At 42.9% G+C, this 20,865-nt stretch overlaps 1 protein-coding gene across 1 annotated transcript in view; it reads right to left on the bottom strand.

Annotated features, from left to right (window-relative positions):
- Positions 1-20,865, bottom strand: part of BRAT1 (BRCA1 associated ATM activator 1) — a 220,436-nt gene that overhangs the window by 137,220 nt on the left and 62,351 nt on the right. The window contains exons 2-3 of the mRNA XM_078662694.1: positions 5,825-5,967; positions 2,306-2,460 (exon numbers count right to left, since the gene is read on the bottom strand). Coding sequence (XP_078518820.1) covers positions 2,306-2,460; positions 5,825-5,951 — 282 coding nt within the window. The 5' untranslated portion in view covers positions 5,952-5,967. The remainder of the gene's footprint in view (positions 1-2,305; positions 2,461-5,824; positions 5,968-20,865) is intronic.

Below are 20,865 nucleotides of genomic sequence, written 5' to 3'. Positions count from 1 at the left end.
ACGGATTAGGACCCAACAGATAATTAAGTCAGATACTTATGATTTAGGAATTCACCGATGTGCCATGTAGTGGCGCGGATCAGATCCCAGGCTACTCTGTGATTGAGACCAGGCACTGACAAGAGATTTGTAAAGGTGAACAATTGCTTTAATGTAGAAGGCCTGGTGACCCTGACTGTTTTAGATTGCGCTGATCAAGGAACCTGGGCCCACTGCAAAATGACGATTGGTAATACCTGCTGGAGGTGGCAATCAGGGATGCGTTTAGACTGATTTAATGGAATGTATTTCACAGGGTCTAGTCTTCTTAGGTCCTCTTAGGTCTTCTTAGGCCCAGCTGAGATTAGAAGGCTAGTCACAGACCTTTGAGCCTTCGAAAGGTGGCAGGTGGGTACATTTTTACACATAAAATGCTCATGCCCTAGGCTCAACCTTTTCTGGGAATGTATTGGGAGATTTCTTGAAGAGGGTTTTTGGAAAGAATTAATACAAAACTATTGAGAATATTGTCTGATCACACAGAGCAAAGAATGTGTATTTATTCTGTTATAATGGACCGATAGTAGCCCAAAGAAGCACTGCCAGCTTCTAGGGTACACCTGCTATAGATGAACAAATAGACTGGTGCATTGCTGTGGAAAAGCATTATAGAAGGAAAGAGCTAACACAATTTGTTTTTTAACAAGCCTCTGCAGAAATTCTGGTCTGATATATCGAATACAAAACCCAGAACACATATGTAAAACGCTATACACAACACAATTTCCTGAGATCCCGAGTGATTCCTCCATGCAGGAATGTTTCTGTACCAGTTGATAAATAGGGCCAGATGCATCATGCATTTTGTTCCTTGCAAAAAATGCATTTCTGGTGCAGCAAGCCAAATTTTGCAATTCAGTAATCTGGTACCGAATTACAAAATGGGTTTGCGATTCGCTATTTGAAAGGGGCGTGTTTAGGGCATCCCTTCCAAAAAGCGAATCCTAATGGTATGCATGAATGTTTTGTGACCGTGAATCCAGTCACAAAACATTCGCATTTTACCACCTACTGCAAGTAGGTGGTAACCCATTCGCAAATGGGAAGGGCCACAAGGGACCCCTTCCCCTTTGTGAATGTTAGTAAAATCATTTTAAGAGCAGGCAGTGGTCCCACTGCATTTACCTGTAAATCCAATGTTCATTTCAAAAGATAGGCCGCATTTAAGATTTTCAGACAACCATTTTATGTTACACGTTATTCAGAGATGAGTCCATCTGTTAACCACAACTCCCATTCTTAAAGTACCAAACAAACGTGCTAAAATTATGGCACAATGTCTTTCAATGTAGTTCTTATGCCTAAACTTGGTTTACGTACAATTAAAACGAAAAGGCCAATATTTACGAATTTGGTACTACCAGCAAAATGCAGCTGTAGTTCCTTTGACATTGTATCCCGGACAATTAATGATGGACTGTGGTAAACAGTTATAATTGAATCACTAGACAACGAAGATCAATAGATAGGTGGTCTATGTCTCGACATCTAAAGGGATCATTGACATAAGTATTGGAAAGCGATCAGAAAGTTGAGATTTGATGTTGATATAGTGCATTGCAAGGCAATTGACAGATCTGCATTGTCAGCAGAAATTCAAATCAACAATAGATAACTCATTATCTAAAGTCAAATTTGAATCTCCACAGAAGAGTTTTTGCTTTTTACATTTTAAAGTTAGGCGTTTACTGTTGCCAAACAATATATAGATAAATTGTTGCTTGGATCCAGAAGCTTACAAATGTTGGTTATGAAGAAATGGTATGCAGGATTCAATTTACATTTATTTGTTTTTCTACCTTTAAAAGTGATAAGTAGTAAATACGCATGCCCACATTTTATAAAATAAAAATATGATATACATACTTATGGAGGTCATGAAACTATTATACAGTTTAGCATAATCCTTGTTATAATCTTTTTCAATGTTTTAATGATTTCTTAAAATGGTGTTGATTTTGGATTTTAGGGGAAATCTAGAAACTCTGATAACAAGATAAATTTATTATGTATGTAACTAACTGTATTTCGGAATTTAAAAGTAATATAACCCATGTTTCTGAAGAAATGTGTATATGTGCTAAGTAAATATATAGCTCCGGTTTTCAGAGACATACCCTGGAAAATGTGTGATTTTAGCAGCTTGCCATGTCAAGCATCATGTATACTCAAATTCATTTTTCAAATATTTTAAAACTGATGCCACCCAATACTGGGAGGCTTGGTCAACAGTGGACGTGCTGTAGAGTTAAAGTAATGTACATACTGAAAAGTGTTGGAACCCCTTGTCAGAGGCTGCAAATATTCCCATCAATCGAAGGGTGAATGAGAGTAGATTGGGGTCGGGGTCCTCCAGCCTCTGCACCTGGAAAATGAACTCTGTCAGGCATGGATTTTCAAGTAACATCTGGTCACCAGATCCTAGGAGATCAGAGATAAACAATGAGTTTCTATAAAATCAAAGTCTTTACACTTCAACAGATACAATTATAAGCTGAATAAAATTACTGTATTAATCCGAGAAAAAGGGAATACATTCTACACTTGGGCAAAGACATGGGTTTCATATTCCTTTGTTCATTTTGGGCAGTATAACAAAACTATCTGCAGAGTACAACTCAGTTTTCATCTATTATTGTCTATTTTCTTGCTATAATATTAAGGTAGGGAAGGCATATTGAGATTAACGGCAGGCATGCAATATTAATACTTATAAAGACAATATGGCAAAGTTAGACTCAACACAAAGGATTAATTCTCAAAATCCCCATATGGAATACTCCAAAAAAGATCGAAGCAGAGACAACAACCATTAAAAAAACCAGTAGATCTCAACTATGATGCAATTGGCTTTGAAAAAGCTTGTTATGCGTGCACACCTTTGGGCAGCCATCTTTGAAGATGGCTACCATTTGATACAGCAGCATTCTGGACTTAGGGCAGCTGCTAATGATTATTAAAAGGAGCAGAGGGCTACTAAGCAGGGTGGGGGACAAGGGAGAGAGAGAGGGGTAGAAAAAAACACCTTCATCCACTGCAGTGCAAGCTTGTGAGGTCGGCAATGAAAAGACAAAACAAAGCCAAAAATCTAAACAAAGTAAGAACAGAATGCTCCTTCGACAGGACAAACACAGAATATGAAGGAAAGCCAATGAAATAGGGGCAGGGAACTGAAATATACACAAAAGCTTTAGAATAGTGAGCTAGGGGCAGATGCAGCTCACTTTAAGTTTATACCAGATGCAACAGATACGTTTGTCAATACATAGCTAAAGATGCCCGTTGGCAAGACGTAAAAAGTAAAGAATTGAAGCTCAACATTCTTCGATCAGCAGTCTTGAACAGATTGTTTCACAGACCTCTACAGACACAGCTCATTCTGAAACTATGGTATAGGAGGAAACTCTCAAAACTTCGTTTTAGCCCAAGTTAAACTCCTGATTCAAGTTTCAATCCTACCACATATCTGTAAGTGACCAGCAGCAGGACTCCATATCTTCCTTACAATTACAGAGTTGGGCATGTTTCTCTAGATCCTCACAGTCATAGCACTGTAGGTGTGATTGCAAAGATTTCTATACAACTACAACATTAGACAGGAAAAATACTCCTTGAAGTTGTGGAGTCTAATGTAGATCCAAATTCATGGGATGTTTTCAGGATATCCACTAAAGAAATAATTTACATAAATGTTATCTAAACATAAGGTGAATGGTTATCCCAAAATTTGGCTTGATACCAGCATATCTAGGTCTACATAGGACTTCCATATTATAAGGCAAAATAGAGCAATCCGCCATTTTCTTTCTCCTGTAATACCTCAGTGCCATCATGCCTCTCTAAGAAGGCCCATGTCCAAGGAAATAACAGTCAAAACAACATTCATTCTGTCAAGCAGAACACTAAAAAATAAAATGTCAAGAAGAACAATTTTAGGGAATCTCTCCCGAATCCTGATCATAGAAAATTTCAAACACACTCCCTTTCTTGCCTTCGGAAACTGATTTTTCAATTACATCATACAGACTGCATTTCCAGCTATTTGGGTGCAAACAAGGTGGGAAAGTAGAGTGTAATGGTGCAGGTGATATATTTCAACTGCATAGGGTGCACTATGTTTTCCATCCATGTAATCACTTGGTTGGATTAACATCTCCTCACTACGCTTCATGTAGTCATTAGCTTGCATATAAACACCTTGATAGCACAGAGGAATTTCATATAATGCGAGTGACTAAGGTTGGTGGAACACACCTGATGGAAGATTATGGAAGGAGGAAGGCAAGTAGTCCAAGCAAGTAGAGCATGTGGCATGTTTGTGTAGGAGAGAATGAAAGAGGACGAAGGAGTGGAGGTGAGAGGGCAAAGGAGTGGAGGTGAAAGGACAAAGGAGGTCTAAGGTCATCTGGAAGGAAGCTAAACTCAATGTTCATCCTAGAATTATATAGCCAAATGAGAGAAGTCTAAATCACCCAAACTTACTAGCAGTTAACAATGTGGACTGTGTACTTTCTAAAAGGAATTACTTTGTGCTTCTACACATACGCTACCTATTTCTGGGTATCCGATTAATACAGTTTGAAATCCAATTAAACCAGACTTTAAAAAAAAAAAACTTTTTGCATTTTTACACTTGATTATTTTATTATTTTTTTATATATATTATATATAGATATTACAACTCATCTGTCCCAAAAAAGACTATTAATACAATTTATTAAAAAAATATAACAAATCACCTCTAGTCAAAACATTACCCATCATATTCCTTTGTCGCTCAAAACCGTCCTCAGCCTGCTCCAAGACAAGAACCTGCACAACTTATTTTGTTTTTAAACACCATCTCCTACAACTGATTTGCAGTTTACTGCTGTCAAATTATTAAACGTGGTTCAGCTCAATTGAACTCATACCAATTTCGTAGGACGAAGGCCTGTGCTAACAGTTGAGATTCGACATGTACTGCAGAATGCACGCCGATTCGCTGACCTCAGTAAACTATCTCTTGGACCGACAAGTAGATTAATAAAAAGTTAGAAGACAGACACTACTGATAGCATATGGGTTCAGGTTATGAAGCATTCATTTATAGAGTGACTTTCAATGTCTCCAAGGCTCGATTGGATGCAAACTCTGAACTAACACTTTCTTTCCTGTCTACAGTGAAAAGTGAGCACTAGTTTACATCGTTTTGAGCTTAGTTTATGAGTGCTTACCATTTTACGTTAGAACAAATAAAACCCAATTTATTCCTGGATATGTAGCATGTTGAAGCAGATCTTTTTATGATGCAACCATTTATTAAATCCCATACACTATGACCTCGCTGGGATTTTTTTTTTTTTTTTAAGAGAGGAGGGATGGAGTGAGAAGAAAAAATAGGAGGAGAGAGGAGGCAGAGAAAATAGTCACTCAGGTCACTACAATGCAAAGTCCAACGTCAGAAGTATAAGGATACACGCCATCAAATCAAAACACTGAGAACAAAAAGCTCCTGGGTGGGGCAAATACAAGAATAATTAGGAAAGCCATCCAACCAGGAGCATGGACGAGATATAGACAAAAGGCAATCCACTCAAGGGTACAAAGCACACTCCCAAGTATAGGTTCAGGCAGATAGCTAAAATGGTTAGTATCTGAAGCTTACAAATATTATTCAAGTACCAGAAGCACAAACAAAGATATTACATTCATGTACACTTTTCAACAGATGAATAGGTCCTTGCACACAAACACACACAAATCACTGAGGAGGAATGCAGAAGAATTTAGAAATTCAAGTTACCTTGTTCAACTAAAATTCTGAACCAGTCGAGTAGTTTCTCTAGACATGTGTCATCTGATTGTGGCTGTCGAGAGTCTGCCAGAACTGCACAGACAGCCGGCAGAAGCTGCATGCATTCTTGGTCCATGACGAGCTTCAGATTTCTGCAGAGGTGATGGATAGAAATTAGAAAAGTGTTCATTGTGTCTCCCCTCAACATCATACAGCACGTTAAAACTGTACATAGACATCAGATTAAGCAATTGTTAACTTTAACAGTTGCAAGAACTTGTGAAGTAGAAGTACACTAAACTGAGAAGACTGGGAAGAGATTTCTGGCGAAATTTGTGTGAAAACTGTCCAGCAGAGATGATCCGTAAATAGGTAAAGTTTGCAATACTACATAATGACAATCTATGGTAGCAAAGTATATAACAAGCTTTGGTGAAGCCAACAGATCTGGATTATGAATGCATTGCCTACTCCCATGGACCTACTGGAAGGCAACCTCACAAGAGCGATTTCTTCGCTTACAGCGCAAGTCTCCTTCTGGAACACTCTCCCGCTGAATGTGCCCAGCCGTATAGCTTTGGCAAAGGCGATCGCTCTGCCTAGGCTACTGTATTATTATGCGAACCTGCCGGTATATATACCGGTTCGCACGTTTCGCGAACTGGAAACTCTGCATAGGCGATTGATTTGGAACAAGCGCCGACCCAGAGTAGCGTTGAAAACCCTTTATGCTGCGACCGAGAGTGGTGGGCTGTCGGTACTGAATCATGAGCTTTATTACCTGGCTGCGCAGTTGCAATGGGTAGCTTATTGGTTGAGTGGGCGAAACTTGGGAGATACGGCCACAACAGAGACGATCATGACGGTCTCACAGGTACATGCACTGATTCATCCCTTGACTAAGTCACATGCTCAGACCCAACTCCACCTTGAAGTAGCGAGAAAGTGCTTTCTGAGAAGCCTGAAACTCACTGCAGCGGTCAAGCCATACGCACCCAACCTGCCACTGTTGGGTACGCCTTGGGGATCCGGGGCACTCATGGCGCCTCTACTGGAAAGCTGGGGGCGGCTGATTTAGAAAGCTTGGGCGACCTATTTGTAGACGGTACACTGCTCTCTTTCGCGACACTAGCAGACAACACAGGGTTACCGGCAGGACAATTCCTGACTCATGCGAAACTGATGCATACATTGACGAGGGCCTGGGGACCACTGGCAGAGGAACCACCAACACACCTGCTTATTCAATACCTACATGTGATGGGAAACGGCTCTCATCTCATACATTGGATTGCTCAAGCGTTGCACACACACACAATTCTCCCCTCAGCGCCTGCAAGACAAATGGACGGCTGATAGAGGACGGGACTGGACTGACAAAGAGTGGGCGAGGGTGCTAGCTGGAGCTCTGCATGTACCGCGCAATGCACGCTTTAAGATCATACAGTATTATGTGATCCACCGAGCGTATCTGTCTCCGGACAAAATTAATCGGTATTTTGGACTCACTACGGCAGCGTGCCCTAGATGTGGACTAGTAGACGCACAGTTTCTGCACGTCCTCTGGTCCTGCTCTTCGCTGCAGCCCTACTGGACCGCAGTGTCAACTGCCTTGACGACAGCGACAGGGGGCCCCCCACCGAATACTTGGGAAGCTTGTCTGTTGGGGTTATTTAAAAGGACAAAACAGACGAAAGTCCAAGCGAGATTCTGGGATCTAGGACTGATCACGGCGAAACGCCTCATCACTAGGCGATGGAAACATAGTGTGCCCCCCCAAACGGTACAGTGGCGTCGCTCACTGAATAATTGGGCGAGAGCTGAGAGTGTAGCATTGCACCGGGAGGAGACGGCAGGGCTCCGGCAGTATCCTATCGCGCTAGAGTGGGATGGTACCCCGACGGCCTACCACCAGGTGTGTCAACCGCGCTAGAGTGGGATGGTACCCCGACGGCCTACCACCAGGTGTGTCAACAGAATGGTATTACGTGAGCGCTTACTCCATACTCTCCAGTGGCACTCCTAACATCATTCTCGTCCCCCCCCTCTCTCCCTCCCTTCCTGCCCCCCCCTCCGCGGAGTTCCCCTCGCGCCCTACTGCACACAAGAAGAACCCTACGATTAATATATTGCCGACGACACAACGCATTTGAGTCCCACTCCTCTCCACACATACACACATGATCACTGTTAGACACCACCTAATTTATGGTTTCCTATATATCTGGGATTGTTCTTTATAGTTGATGGGTTTCAAATGCAATTTTGAATATGCAATATATTGCCAATGTGTACAACTACTCTGATTTTACGGTCATGGTATACCTTGAGCGCTGTATAGAATAAGACTAAGATATGCAGTCACAATACGGAAGTTCTTTGCACCAATATTGGGCACTGCCACTACTGAACATCAATGTATTACACATAAGCTGGTGCTATACGACTTTGTCATGCTGTTTAACTGTACACCTTTTTAGTTTGCTATTTACTACCATACCTCCGCGAGGGTGAGATGGTCCACAAAGACCTGGGACACAATACTTTATGTAACAGCGTCATTTATTCGCTCTGTCTGCATATGTGTAATGTTGTACAATGACAAATAAAAAAAAAGCAATAAACATATTCAAACAAAAAATGAATGCATTGCCTACTGTATCAATGATGGATTTAGGCACTCAATAAGTCAACATACTGAACTATCACTCCTCATTGAACTCATGTTTTCATTCATTCATCCATCGACTAATTCTTACACTCACCATCCGACACAACCCCAATAAAACACAAACAAACTCAATATATGTTCACGATAAATCAAAAGAATACAAGTAGAAAAAAGAAACCATGTTGCTATTTAAATATGGCTGGCATATGTTTGCAATAAGGAAACTAATAATAGCAGTGGCTGTTCACCTTGTAGAGGGATTGTAAATAGAATTGTTATTTTTACTCCTTCAGTGCAGAGGACGGCTCCAGACCGTCCGTGCACTCGAGGCAGGAAATACCTCTAGTGCAAGCACTTTTATTTATTTTTGCCTCAGGAGCTGGGGAAGAGCTTCCCCAGCTACCAAGGCTATTTTATAAAAAAAAATTCTCTGAAATGATGATTGGCGCGCTTGACACACTAGACAACAGGGTGTTTTTTTTGCTACAAGGAGTGGGGGTGCAATGCCCACTCGCCTACATATCGGGCCTAGCATCTACCTCCACAACATGACCCCAACAGTCTTTCTGCGGCCCTGGGGATAGAAGCATCCCCGTATTTTGGGCTAGAAGTGAAATTTTGTTTTTTGATGCCTTTAAAAAAAATACATATGGGAAGCAGAGTTGGACTAAGTCCCAATATCATCCTACTTCTATGCTGAGTGGCTGCACTTTTCGGGCACGGGTCTGCTGCCACCCTGGGGAAGGCTACCAAACCCAGACATTCCTGAAAACTAGACATCTGGTAGGGTCCAAGGTGGTATACCTTGTGTGGATCCCATACATTTTTCCTACCCACAATCAGCTGCAAACCTCAAACTGTGCTCAAAATTGCACATTTAATTTGCATTCTGGGACTTAAACTTACTGAAACAGCATGAATCCACAACATTCTTACCACCCAGCGTTCCCCCACTTGACCCCATGAAAATGCTACCCCGCTTGTGTGACTGGGCCTAGTGCCTCGGGCAGGCACAAACCAAACCAGGGTCAATGAGATTTGCAACTGATCTAGGTTTGATGCACGCCTGTCACGTGCACTACACTAAGTCACACAAGAGGGGCAGCATTTTTATTGGGACAAGTGGGGGAGTGGTAGGAAATGTGTGGCTCCCTGCAGATTCTAGAACTTTCCATCAAAGAAATCAAACTTTGAAGTTATCAAGGGATTCTGTGTAGACCAACCTTGTGAGAGCTGTGCAAGTTACCCCATCCTGGATTCCACTAGGTGTCTAGTCAAAGAAGTACGGTATTGGTTGAGCTAGGGCTCAAAATCCACAGCTACCCACTTTTCAATAAAAACAGGTCAGTTTTCAGTGGGAAAATGAGATGTAGCCATGTTGCATTTTGGGCTGTTTACTCGTGAGCACTAAGCCTACCCACAAAGAGTGAGGTATCATTTTTATCAGAACACTTAGGGGAATGCTGGGTGGAAGGAAGTCTGTGGTTCCCCACAGATTCCAGAGCTTTCCATCACAGAAATTTGAGGGGAAATGTGTTTATTTCATAAAAAGTTGAGGTTTACAAGGAATTCTGGGTAAAACAACCTGGAGAGAGCCGGTCACTCCTTCCTGGATTCCCCCGAGTGTCTAGTTTTTAAAACTGTACAGGTTTTCCTAGGTGCCCGCTGAGATAGGGCCCAAAATACACAGCTACTTACTCTGCAAAAAAATAAAGGGTCAATTTTGAGTTGAGTTTGAGTTGAAAAAAGTAATGTTTCCATGTTGGGTCGTTTTCTGACACAGGCACTAGGTCTACCGCACAAATTTTTACCACAAGACATGTAGGAGCATAGACTAGTAGGATATTTATTATTGCCAATTGGATTTCGCTGTATGTAACCCAAAACAATGCTCAAGCAGCAAAAGGTTTAAGTTCAAGCATGGCCGCCACATTCAGAACCGACGTGTTGGCCATCTTGGAACCATAAAGCAATGATACATTATAGAAAGCAGCATTCCATAATGGTGACCTGGTTTAGAAGCTGCCACGTGGGATGCGGTGTACTGCAGATGAAATGTCAGCAATGTCAGGAGAGATGCAGTATCCTTTTGAGAAATATTATAATAAACAAAAAGACGAGAAGTAAAGAAATGGCTGAGGAACCGTAGAAGGAGAAAATATTGAAAACAAAAAGTACTGGCCAACCACCATGGATACTGAAGGCACTCATTTGAAGGCGAACGTACATATGTGATCATAAAGTGCTGTCATTCACTGAATCATCTTTATGCAGTACACTGTCATAGTTGGAAGCAAAGTGTAAATGACATTTTAATTGCAGAAGAGAGCTATACATAAAAATGGGAGAGCAGAGCTGACTCAAAGGCCCACTATGTACCTATATAGATATCTATTCAAGCATATGCATGTATGAGTTGCTTAATTATTCTCTTTATTACAAGAACAGCAGGTAGATAAGAAGAGATTCTAGCTAGAATTATTAGAGTGGAAGTCTTCTCCCAACCCCCTAAGGTTTACAGATGAGGTCACCAGCACCAGACTGTTTCTGTTCAAGGGTAATCTGTGGCATTTCCTTTAACATAATAGTTATGTGTAGCCTTAAATGCCTATTGACTTTACCACATGCTTTTTTCACAAGCAATGTCAGGCCCACTGTACATATCATACCTTTTCGTAATAAACAGATTAAACCAATAGCATTGGAAATATTATTTCCAACTGAATCAATCAGGCCTCTGGCTGTAGTCATTGGCTTGTCACCAAACCCACTGAGGCCTCCTAAACTAAGCTTAAGCGTACCCACAAGGCAGCCATCAGGCATACAGTCATTACAAACAGTGCACAACACAATACAAAATTACAGTTGGCAAAGCAAAATACTAGCTCTCCAAAAAGGGCCTAACAAGGTTTCTGACAAATCTTCTATACCCACAGTTTTCCAGAAAAGGGGGGGGGGTAACTATCACCAAAACACTTGCTTACTATGGTTTTCTGTGAGATTTCATGTAACAAAATACTTATCTATAGAATTTAATAGGGTAAAAACAACGTACCCTTAAATGCCTATTGACTTCAACACATGATTTTCACAAGCAATATGTAAGGCCTACTGTCTTATGGTACCTTTTAATTATAAACAATCAGCATTACAACCTTTATCATTGGCTTGTCACAACTCCCAACCCATACTGTGTTGGTTATAAGCCCTCGCACAAGGCAATTATCAGGTATACTATAATACAATTACAAATAAATATGAAATGCAGTTGTCAAAACAATATAAAATCTCTACGAATAGAGCCTAATAAGGATTATCATATTAGAAATCATCCATCCATTTGGTTTGTTTGGGAGAGTCCCAGACACCAAAATCCTTGACTAATATGGTAATCTGCTAGATACCATTTAAAATAATACTTACCTACAGTCTTTACCAGTGTAATAACAATTCACCCTTAAAAGCAATTGGCCTTTAACACATACTTTTCACAATAAGGAAGACCTGCTTGCATTGTCTTTACTTTTCATTATGAACAGGTCACACCTAATGAATGTAACATAGCTTTTCACTATTCAAAGTGGAAAGATGAGGCATCTAGCCTTTACCAACTGCTTGACATTATACACACCATAAACCTAATGCACATAAACTGGCAACCATCATGCATACAGGGTATAAAATTGCAAAAATGGTAGGAAAAAATGATACATAAGCTCTCTCAATAGGGTCTAACAAGAATCATCACAGTGAAATTCTACTTCCAAAGTTTGTGCGAGTGGGTGACTAACATCAAAACCCCTTGACTACAACGGTAACTTGTGAAATAAATGTAAACGAACACCTTTCTACGACCTGTAACATAACGTGATAAAAATCCACTGTTCAATACCTATTGGATTTACCATATGCTTTTCAATAAGCCAGGCCAATATAAAGACAAATTACTCTTCATAATAAACAGGCTGTGCAACAATCAAGCTTATAGCACCAACAAGATAGCAATCATCGACAGAAGGTTCAATCCCCCTACCTACTGACTTCCTCAGCATCCAATCGACCACTGCTGCTGAACACTCGCTCACATGGGAGATACTCTATTGAACTTCCACCCACTCTGGAGCACCCACCAACCCATGCCCGCAAAGACTTTTCAACTTTGGAAGAGACAATCCGCTGCCAGCTCACCACCATCCCGAACACCTTCATCGCCACAGCCACCTTTCCCCAACGCCTGGAAACACAAAGAGGTCAGATCCCTCCTCAACAAACTCTCTGCAGACTTCAGCAAGCTCCAGAACTACTGCCTCACTGCTTCGAGTTCCCACAAAAGCCCTCAAAAAGGCCATCAAACTCCAGCTCACTAAACACCTGTAGAGAAACAACCTGCTGGACCCTACACAATGAGGATTAAGAGCCAGTCACAGCACCAAGACAGTCATGATCACTGAAACAGATGACATGAGCACCCTACTCGACAGGGGATAATCAGCTGCCCTGATCCTGCTCGACCTCTTTGCAGCCTTTGACCCCGTCTCCCACCACACACTCATCACCAGACTGTGCCAGATCAGAATCACGAACGACGTGCTGAAATGAATGGCATCCTTTCTCACAGGGGGTACCCAGAGGATACGCCTAATTCCCGTCACTTCTCAAACCAAGCACACGATCTACAGCATCCCTCAAAGATCATCCTTCAAGTCCAACCCTCTTCAACATCTACATGACACCACTAGCGGACATCGTCAGAAGCCATGACATCAACATCGTCTCCTGTCCCCATGACACTCAGCTCATCCTCTCGCTCTCAGCGGACCCCACCCTGAAAAAGACCAACTTCCACAACTGTATTAAGAACGTTTCAGCCTGGATTAAGAACAACTGCCTGAAGCTTAACATGGACAAAACGGAAGTATTGATCTTCATTAGATACACATATCTCTGGAACGACTCTTGGTGGCCCTCGTAACTCGGACCCACTCGTAACTCCTTAAAGACCACGCCCGCAGCATGTGCATCACCCTGGGCAGCAACCTCTCTATTAAACATCAGGACAGCGCTGTCCCCTCAACCTCCTTCCACACCTCTGCATGGTACGCAAAGTCTTCATGTGGCTCCCCATCAGCACTAGGAAAACTGTAACACATGCCCTCATCAGCAGCTGGCTGGACAACGGCAACGCACTGTATGCAAGCACCACCACTGAACTCATGAGAAGGCTCCACACAATCAAGAACACCTCAGCCAAACTGATCTTCGACCTGCAGCAGCCAAACTGATCTTTGACCTGCCTAGGAGGACCCACATAACCCAGCACCTGCAATAAGTCCACTGACACCTCATGCAAAAAAGATGCCAATTAAATCTCCTGACTCCCATCTACAAAGCCTTCCACGACCAGGGACCGGCCAACATGAACCACTGCCTGAATCTCAACTTTCCTCCCATGGAACCTCCACTCACCTTGCCCTCACACAGATACCACACATCTGCCGGTCCTGCACCGGAGGATGCTCCTTCTCCCACTTGCTTACTTACCCTCCACCTCTGCACTACACCGTCACAAGCCCACTCCAGGAAGAGACTCAAGACCTGGCTCTTCGACTGACACCCCAGCACAGCACCTGGATACACTCTTTGGTGATAAGCCGCGCTGTACAAGTTCTGCCTGATTGATTGCTTAACAGCTGTTATCATTGGCTTGCCACCATAACCACCTCCACATCTGACATATAGACATAAAAGTACAATAGTATACAACATTTAATTTTGCAAACCACAATACAATCTACCCTAAGAGAGTCTGACAAGTCTTATTGTAGTGCATATTTTCTATCCCCATGGTTTGTCCAGGTGAGTTGCCAGCACCAAAACTCTTGCCACCTAAGGTAACTGTGAAAATACACATAACGAAACACCTGCCTAAAGGCCTTAGCACAGTGCAATAACAATCCATTCTTAAAATCAAGTAGTCTTTTAACATACATTTTTTTACAATAAGTATGTCAGGCCTATTGGCTTGATATAATGTTTCATAATAAAGAGTTCAAACCTTGAAATATGGCATGGTGTTTCCTAATAAACTGATGAAGCCTTTATCGTTGGTTTACACCTTACCCTACACTGTCCTATTCAAGTGCACATAAAATGGCCACTATCATACTTTGAGTTACAAATCTGTAGAAAGTACAGTTTACAAAACAATATGCAAACCCCTTCAAAAAGTACTAAGAAGAATCATGACAGTGAAAATCCAAGGGTTTATCAGACGATGAGGCAAATGCCAAAACCCATGCCCACTACGGTAATCTGCAAGATTAAATATGGCAACATATTCATCCAGAGACTGTAAAACAAAGTGATAAATAACTTTAAAAAGCTTACTGGCCTGGAGATAACAAATGCTTTTTGCAATTAAAAAGCTAGACCAACTGCTTTTGCCATAACGCTACATAATATGCAGACCAGGCCTATGGTAGCAAACAGGTGGTTTCCCAACACACCAGTCAAGACTCTAGTTTGTCAACATAACTAACTCAGGCTTACAGTTTTGAGTGCGAGCTTTTCCACAAGGCAACTACAGACACACAGTCATGAAATGAAAAAGGAATTACAGTTGGATAATGAAAATGCTATCTCTTATAGCTTAAGAGGGATTCTCACATTGCAAACCATCCATGATTTGTCACATCGGGTAGTCAACCTCAAAGCCCGTGTGTACTACTGTAATCTAGAAGATTCCATGCAACAAACTACCCATCTGTACACTTTAATACAAAGTAATAAACAATACAATCTATTGAGTTTAACATATGCTTTTCACAATAAGTACGTCAGGCCTAGTGCCTATATCTTAACATTACATAATAAACAGACCAGGCCTGTAGCCATAATTCTTTACTTGCCACCATAACCAAGTAGTGCTGGTGTTAAGTATAAGCTTTAAAACAAGCTAAAAGGTGTAGGGTAAGCCCCTCTCTCCCTAGTACTCTGAAACTTCTTTTTTGTTGATCTCATAAGGTAAAGTAACAACTGCACTAACAAACCAGTACTAACACTCCATGTAGATTGTTGTAACCCAGGACATCCCATACTACTCCCAAACATGACTCTGCACTCTGAAGTCTTACGATAATGATAATGAAAGGTTCAAATTCACGCAGCCATAGGGGAGGGGGATGGGGAGGGTGGGGTTCAAGCCAAGCCATATCAAACTCTGGTCCGCTTCATGGAAGCGAGAGCAAGAAAAATGCTCAAGCTTCCATAAGGAGGAGTAGAATTGGTTCTGGGCAGAGGGAGCTAGCAGCTCCTTGTGCCCAAAATCAATGCCGGCTCCCACAAGAGGTGGGGAGCTGGCAGGGATGGGGTCCCCGGGGCAATATCGGCCTTGCTACCTTACCTATTTATTTATTAATTTATTTATTTATTTTATTTATGCAATTTATAGAGCGCGAACAATTGCCCGAGGGCGTCTCGGCACTGTGGATGAAGCAGAATGAGGGGGGAGGAGAAGGGAGTTTATTGGTTAAAGAGCCATGTCTTTATTTTTCTTCTGAAAATGGTCAGAGTGGGGGCAGACCTAACGTCAGGTTCAAGGGAGTTCCAAAGTTTGGCGGTTGATGCATGGAAACTGCGGTCGCCTCATGTGACAGTTCTAGTGCGTGGGACTGTCATGATGGACTTATTCATTGAACGGAATGATCGTTTGGGGACGTGAAATGAGAAAGGATTGAGAAGAAATCGCGGGCCCTGTTTGTGGGAGGCTTTGTAGGCGATACAGAGAGCTTTAAACTTTATTCTGTTTTTGACTGCTAACCAGTGATAGTTTTTGATGGTATGGGCGATAGGTTGGAATTTGGGGGTACCTGAAAGCAGTCTGGCTGCGGCATTTTGTATGGACTGCAGCCTTTTAATGACCTTGCTTTGGGCATTAACCAGGAGTCCGTTGCAATAGTCCACTGAGGACATGACAAATGAGGTGATCAAAGTTTTGCCAGAGTTAGGAGGAAGAAAAGGGAGGATCTTTTTTATGGCTTTAAGTTTGAAGAAAGATGATGAAACAATGGAGTTGACATGGGCTGAGTAAGTAAGTTTATCATCTATAAGTATTCCTAGGTTTTTGACCTTGGTTGCTGGGAGGGGGGGGGGGCCTAGGTTGGTGGGCCACCATGCATCTGGCCAGGTGGAAGTGAGCTTACCAAATGTCATGACCTCAGTTTTGTTGGAGTTCAGTTTGAGGCAGTTTACTGACATCCAGTTGCTGATGGCCAGCATGCCCTGCTGAAAATTGGCCGCTATTTTGTCTCCGTTCTCTTTGATAGTGAGGACCAATTGGGTGTCATCCGCGTAAGATGTTAGGCTCATCCCCCAGTCCTTAATGGCCCTTGCCAAATCAGTGACATATAGATTAAATAGGGTTGGACTGAGGGATGAGTCTTGAGGGACACCACAAGGTAAAGCCAGTTGTTCAGATAAAAAGGTTCCTAGCTGGACCGTCTGGGTGCGGTGGGCTAGGAAAGATGTCAAGATGTCTTTAGCCTTAGCTTGGATGCCTATGGCATTGACACGGTCGATCAGGATGTTATGATTGACCGTGTCGAAGGCCGCGGTGAGATCCAGCAGAATAAGTACTGCTCCTCCCTGATCAAGTGCCATTCTAATCTCATCGGTGGATTTGATGAGTGCGGTCTCGGTGCTATGATGTTTGCGAAAGCCGAATTGGCTGTCGTCTATATGGGAGTGTTCTTCTATGTATTGGGAGATTTGAGAGTTCAGCAATTTTTCGGCTATTTTGGCTGAAAATGGCAAGCTGGCTATTGGTCAGTAGTTGTTGGAATCATCTGCATCAAGGTGAGGCTTTTTCAGCAGGGGTTTAAGGAGAGTTTCCTTCCAGATTGCCGGGTATATTCCAGTATTAAACATGGTGTTAAGGATGTTAGCAAGTTGGGGTGCAATGATATCTGAAATAGGGCGGAGAATAGATGCGGGGCAAGGATCTTTGGCTGATCCTGATTTGATGGTATTCATGGTTTTGGCAACTAGGATGGGGTTGATGTTATGGAATTGTGAAAAAATGGGGTGATCAATGGAGGCTACAGTAAGGCAAGAGTCTATGTGGGTTTTTTTCTGAGAAATTGGTGTATATGTTATTTACCTTGTCAAAGAAAAAAGTGGCCAGGTTGTTACAAAACGATTGGGTTGGTTTGGAGGTTGATTGAGGGGGCAAGTGTGACAGTTTGGCTACCACTTAATAGAGTTCCTTATTAGAGTTTTTGGCTTGCTCAATTTGAGAGGAATAGAAACTGATTTTGGCATGTAGGATTAGAGATTTGTATTGGGTTAGTTCTCTCTTATAGTTTTCCTTCTCTTCGCTAGAATAAGTCTTTCTCCAATGCCTTTCTTTATTTCGGCATAGCTGTCTCTGCTGTCTCAAAGCCTCGGTAAACCAAGGTGCTGATGGAGTACTGCGATTTTGTGAGGTGGTTTTAATGGGAGCTAGTTTATTTAGGGCCAAAGTGAGCCATTTTGAGATTTCTTCGGCTGCGTTGTTAGGGTTTTGAGAAAGGTTAGTCGTTGAAGCAGACAATAGTTCTCGAAGTTGTTGATGATCGATGTTTTTCCACGATCTAAAGGTGTTTACGGTGCGGGTGTTATGTTCCGTATGTGATAGTGAATTAAATGGAATGGTGAATATTACTGCATGATGATCTGTCCATCCTAAAGGGAGGATCTCCATGATGTGTAAGTTATTGTCATTAGTGAATAGGCCATCAAGAGTGTGCCCTGCTTCGTGCGTACTGCCTATGACCCGTTGAATAAGGCCCAAGGATTCTAAATCAGCTAAAAGGGTTTTGGTGTCATTATTCATGCTGTTTTTTAAAGGAAAATTAAAGTCACCTAAGATGGTGGACGAGTTGTCGATGGCAAGAGATTCCATCGTCTCAGCGAAGGTGGCTAGGAATTGACTTTTACTACCTGGTGGTCGGTATAAGAGGACACCTTTAAAGCGTTGGGAGGGCCCAAGGCAACGGAGAACTGAAGACCTCACATGCAGGGAGTGGAACAGAGTTAACTGTAGTCTTAAACTGACTGCGATAAATTATAGCAATTCCTCCTCCAGTTTTTAATTGTCTATCTTGCCTGAGGATATTATAGGCTTCAGGAGAGGCTATCAGGAGATCAGGTTCGGACGAAGGGTTGCTCCAGGTTTCTGTTAGGAACAATAGGTCTAATTCGTGGATGCAGATAAATTCAGCAATTTTATCTTTATGTTTACTTAATTATCTGGCATTTATTAATGCAGCTTTAATTAGTTTGGGACTCGTTGATGGAGAAAGTGGGGTGTATACTTGCGTTAGTTGAGGGGCCTCCATTCTATAGCAGCAGTGTGTGCAGGGATTGAGGTGATAAAGAGGGTCATTAAGGTTGTATATGAAATCAGTGCAGTTAGTCGGAGGACGTAAATTAAGAAGGGCCTGACGGTAGTGAGAGGTGGGGCTGATATAGACGAACAGGGGTTTATGGCCCTGGGCGCAGTCCAGGTGCGGACAGGCACAGACGGGCTTGCCTTTGGCGCGCCTTTGGCGCGCCGCTGCGCGCGTCCGCTGCGCTTGACCTTGCTCTCCGCCCTAAGTAGTCTGGGGTAGTCGAGAGACTGGAGCGCTACTTGCGGCATCCGCCAGAAGTGAGGACCTTTCTGCTCCCGGTGTAGCCCTCCAATCAAACGGCACAGGCCGCGTTGGAACGGGGCCTCGGGGCACAGCGAGGAACAAAAGGATTGCAGGTATTTGGCTAATAGTGCAACATTAAAAATACAGTGCGAGTGAGTAGGTTATTAAAATATCAAAGTATAAGCAAAGCGGCGACCTCGTACATCAGGCTGCTCGCATCCACTTGTCTGCTACGGTCTCTCCGCCCTAAGTAGTCTGGGGCCGTCGAGAGACTGGAGCGCTACTTGCGGCATCTGCCGGAAGTGAGGATCTTTCTGCTCCTGGTGTAGCCCTCCAATCAGATGGCACAGGCCGGGTTGGAACGGGGCCTCGGGGCACAGCGAGGAACAAAAGGATTGCAGGTATTTGGCCTATTAAAAAAAAAATAATTAAGGCCTGGACCCAGGGGATGGGGTCCCCAGGGTCAAATTGCCCTCAGGAGAGGGGCCATGCGACCCCCCTCCTATATTTAAAAAATATTAAATACAAGACATGCCCCGAAGGATGGGGTCCCTGGGGCCAAAACTAGCCCAGGGAAGGTAGGGTCACGCAGCCCCCCTTACTGTATTTTTACTTTTTGGGAAAAAAAGAAAAAGCCCTTGTCCTGGGGGGATGGGGTCCCTGGGGCCGAAATAGGCCTGGGGAGGGGTTCTGCGCAGCCACCTCCCTTTAAAAAAAATATAAATATATATATGAAGTCGGGGTCCTTGGGGACTAAATCAGCTTGAGGAGTTTACAAAATGGGCCAAGTCACGGGGGATGGGGTTAACTGGGCCCAAAATCGATTCAGTGAAGGGGGGCCACGCAGCCCCTTTTCCTGAAAAAAAAACAGCTGGCAAATTGCCGCAGCCCCTCCCCTTTTCTCCACCACTCTGCAAGCGTGCTTTCTGGGGTGCTGCTGAGTGGGGGATGAAATCCCCTTGGCTGCTAAAGGTTCTTAGGGGCCAACTAGCCCACCTGTTACCTCCAGTAAGTCCCACAAAGTAAAACTGCTGAGAGGTGGTTAGAGGCCATGTCCCTTTCTCCACCACTCTGCAAACACGCTGGTGGGGGGGTATGAGGTCCCCTTGCCTCCGGAGAGCCTCAGGACTAAAGTGGACTTCATACCCCAAGGAGCAGTGCACCAGGAAGCTCGTTTCGAAGTGGTGAAGAAAGGGGACGTGACCTCCAACCACCTCTCAGCAATCCAGCATGGGCCTTACTGGAGGTAACAGGAGGGATAGTTGGCCCCCAAAGACACTTAACAGTTAAGGAGACTTCATTCCCCCAAATAGTAGTGCGCCAGGAGGCGTGTTTGCAGATGGAGGAGAAAGGGGGTGTGCCCACTGAGAATCTCAGTGAGTGGGTGTGTATGTATTGGTATGGGTTTGGGAAGGGTTCTGTTGTACATTGACTTGTGTTGCAAATATATTGTTATACTACTACTTTCATTAAGATTACATTTAAAGCTAAATGGCAGACATTACAGGCATAAATGCTTTAGCTTCAGCTTCAAATAAATACTCATTAAAAACACTTTTTTTTAAATGAGATCAAGATTATACGAATATTGTGGTTATATTTATAAATAACAAATATCTAAGCTGTTTCAAAGTAATGTCCAATTGTTGAAAATAAGGTTTTCAAGTTTTAGTACTTGGACAACAATCTGTAAATAAAACATGGAT

Source organism: Lissotriton helveticus, chromosome 10 (assembly GCF_964261635.1).
Source record: "Lissotriton helveticus chromosome 10, aLisHel1.1, whole genome shotgun sequence".
Lineage (NCBI taxonomy): Eukaryota > Metazoa > Chordata > Amphibia > Caudata > Salamandridae > Lissotriton > Lissotriton helveticus.
This window is presented reverse-complemented; position numbering and strand designations above follow the sequence as displayed.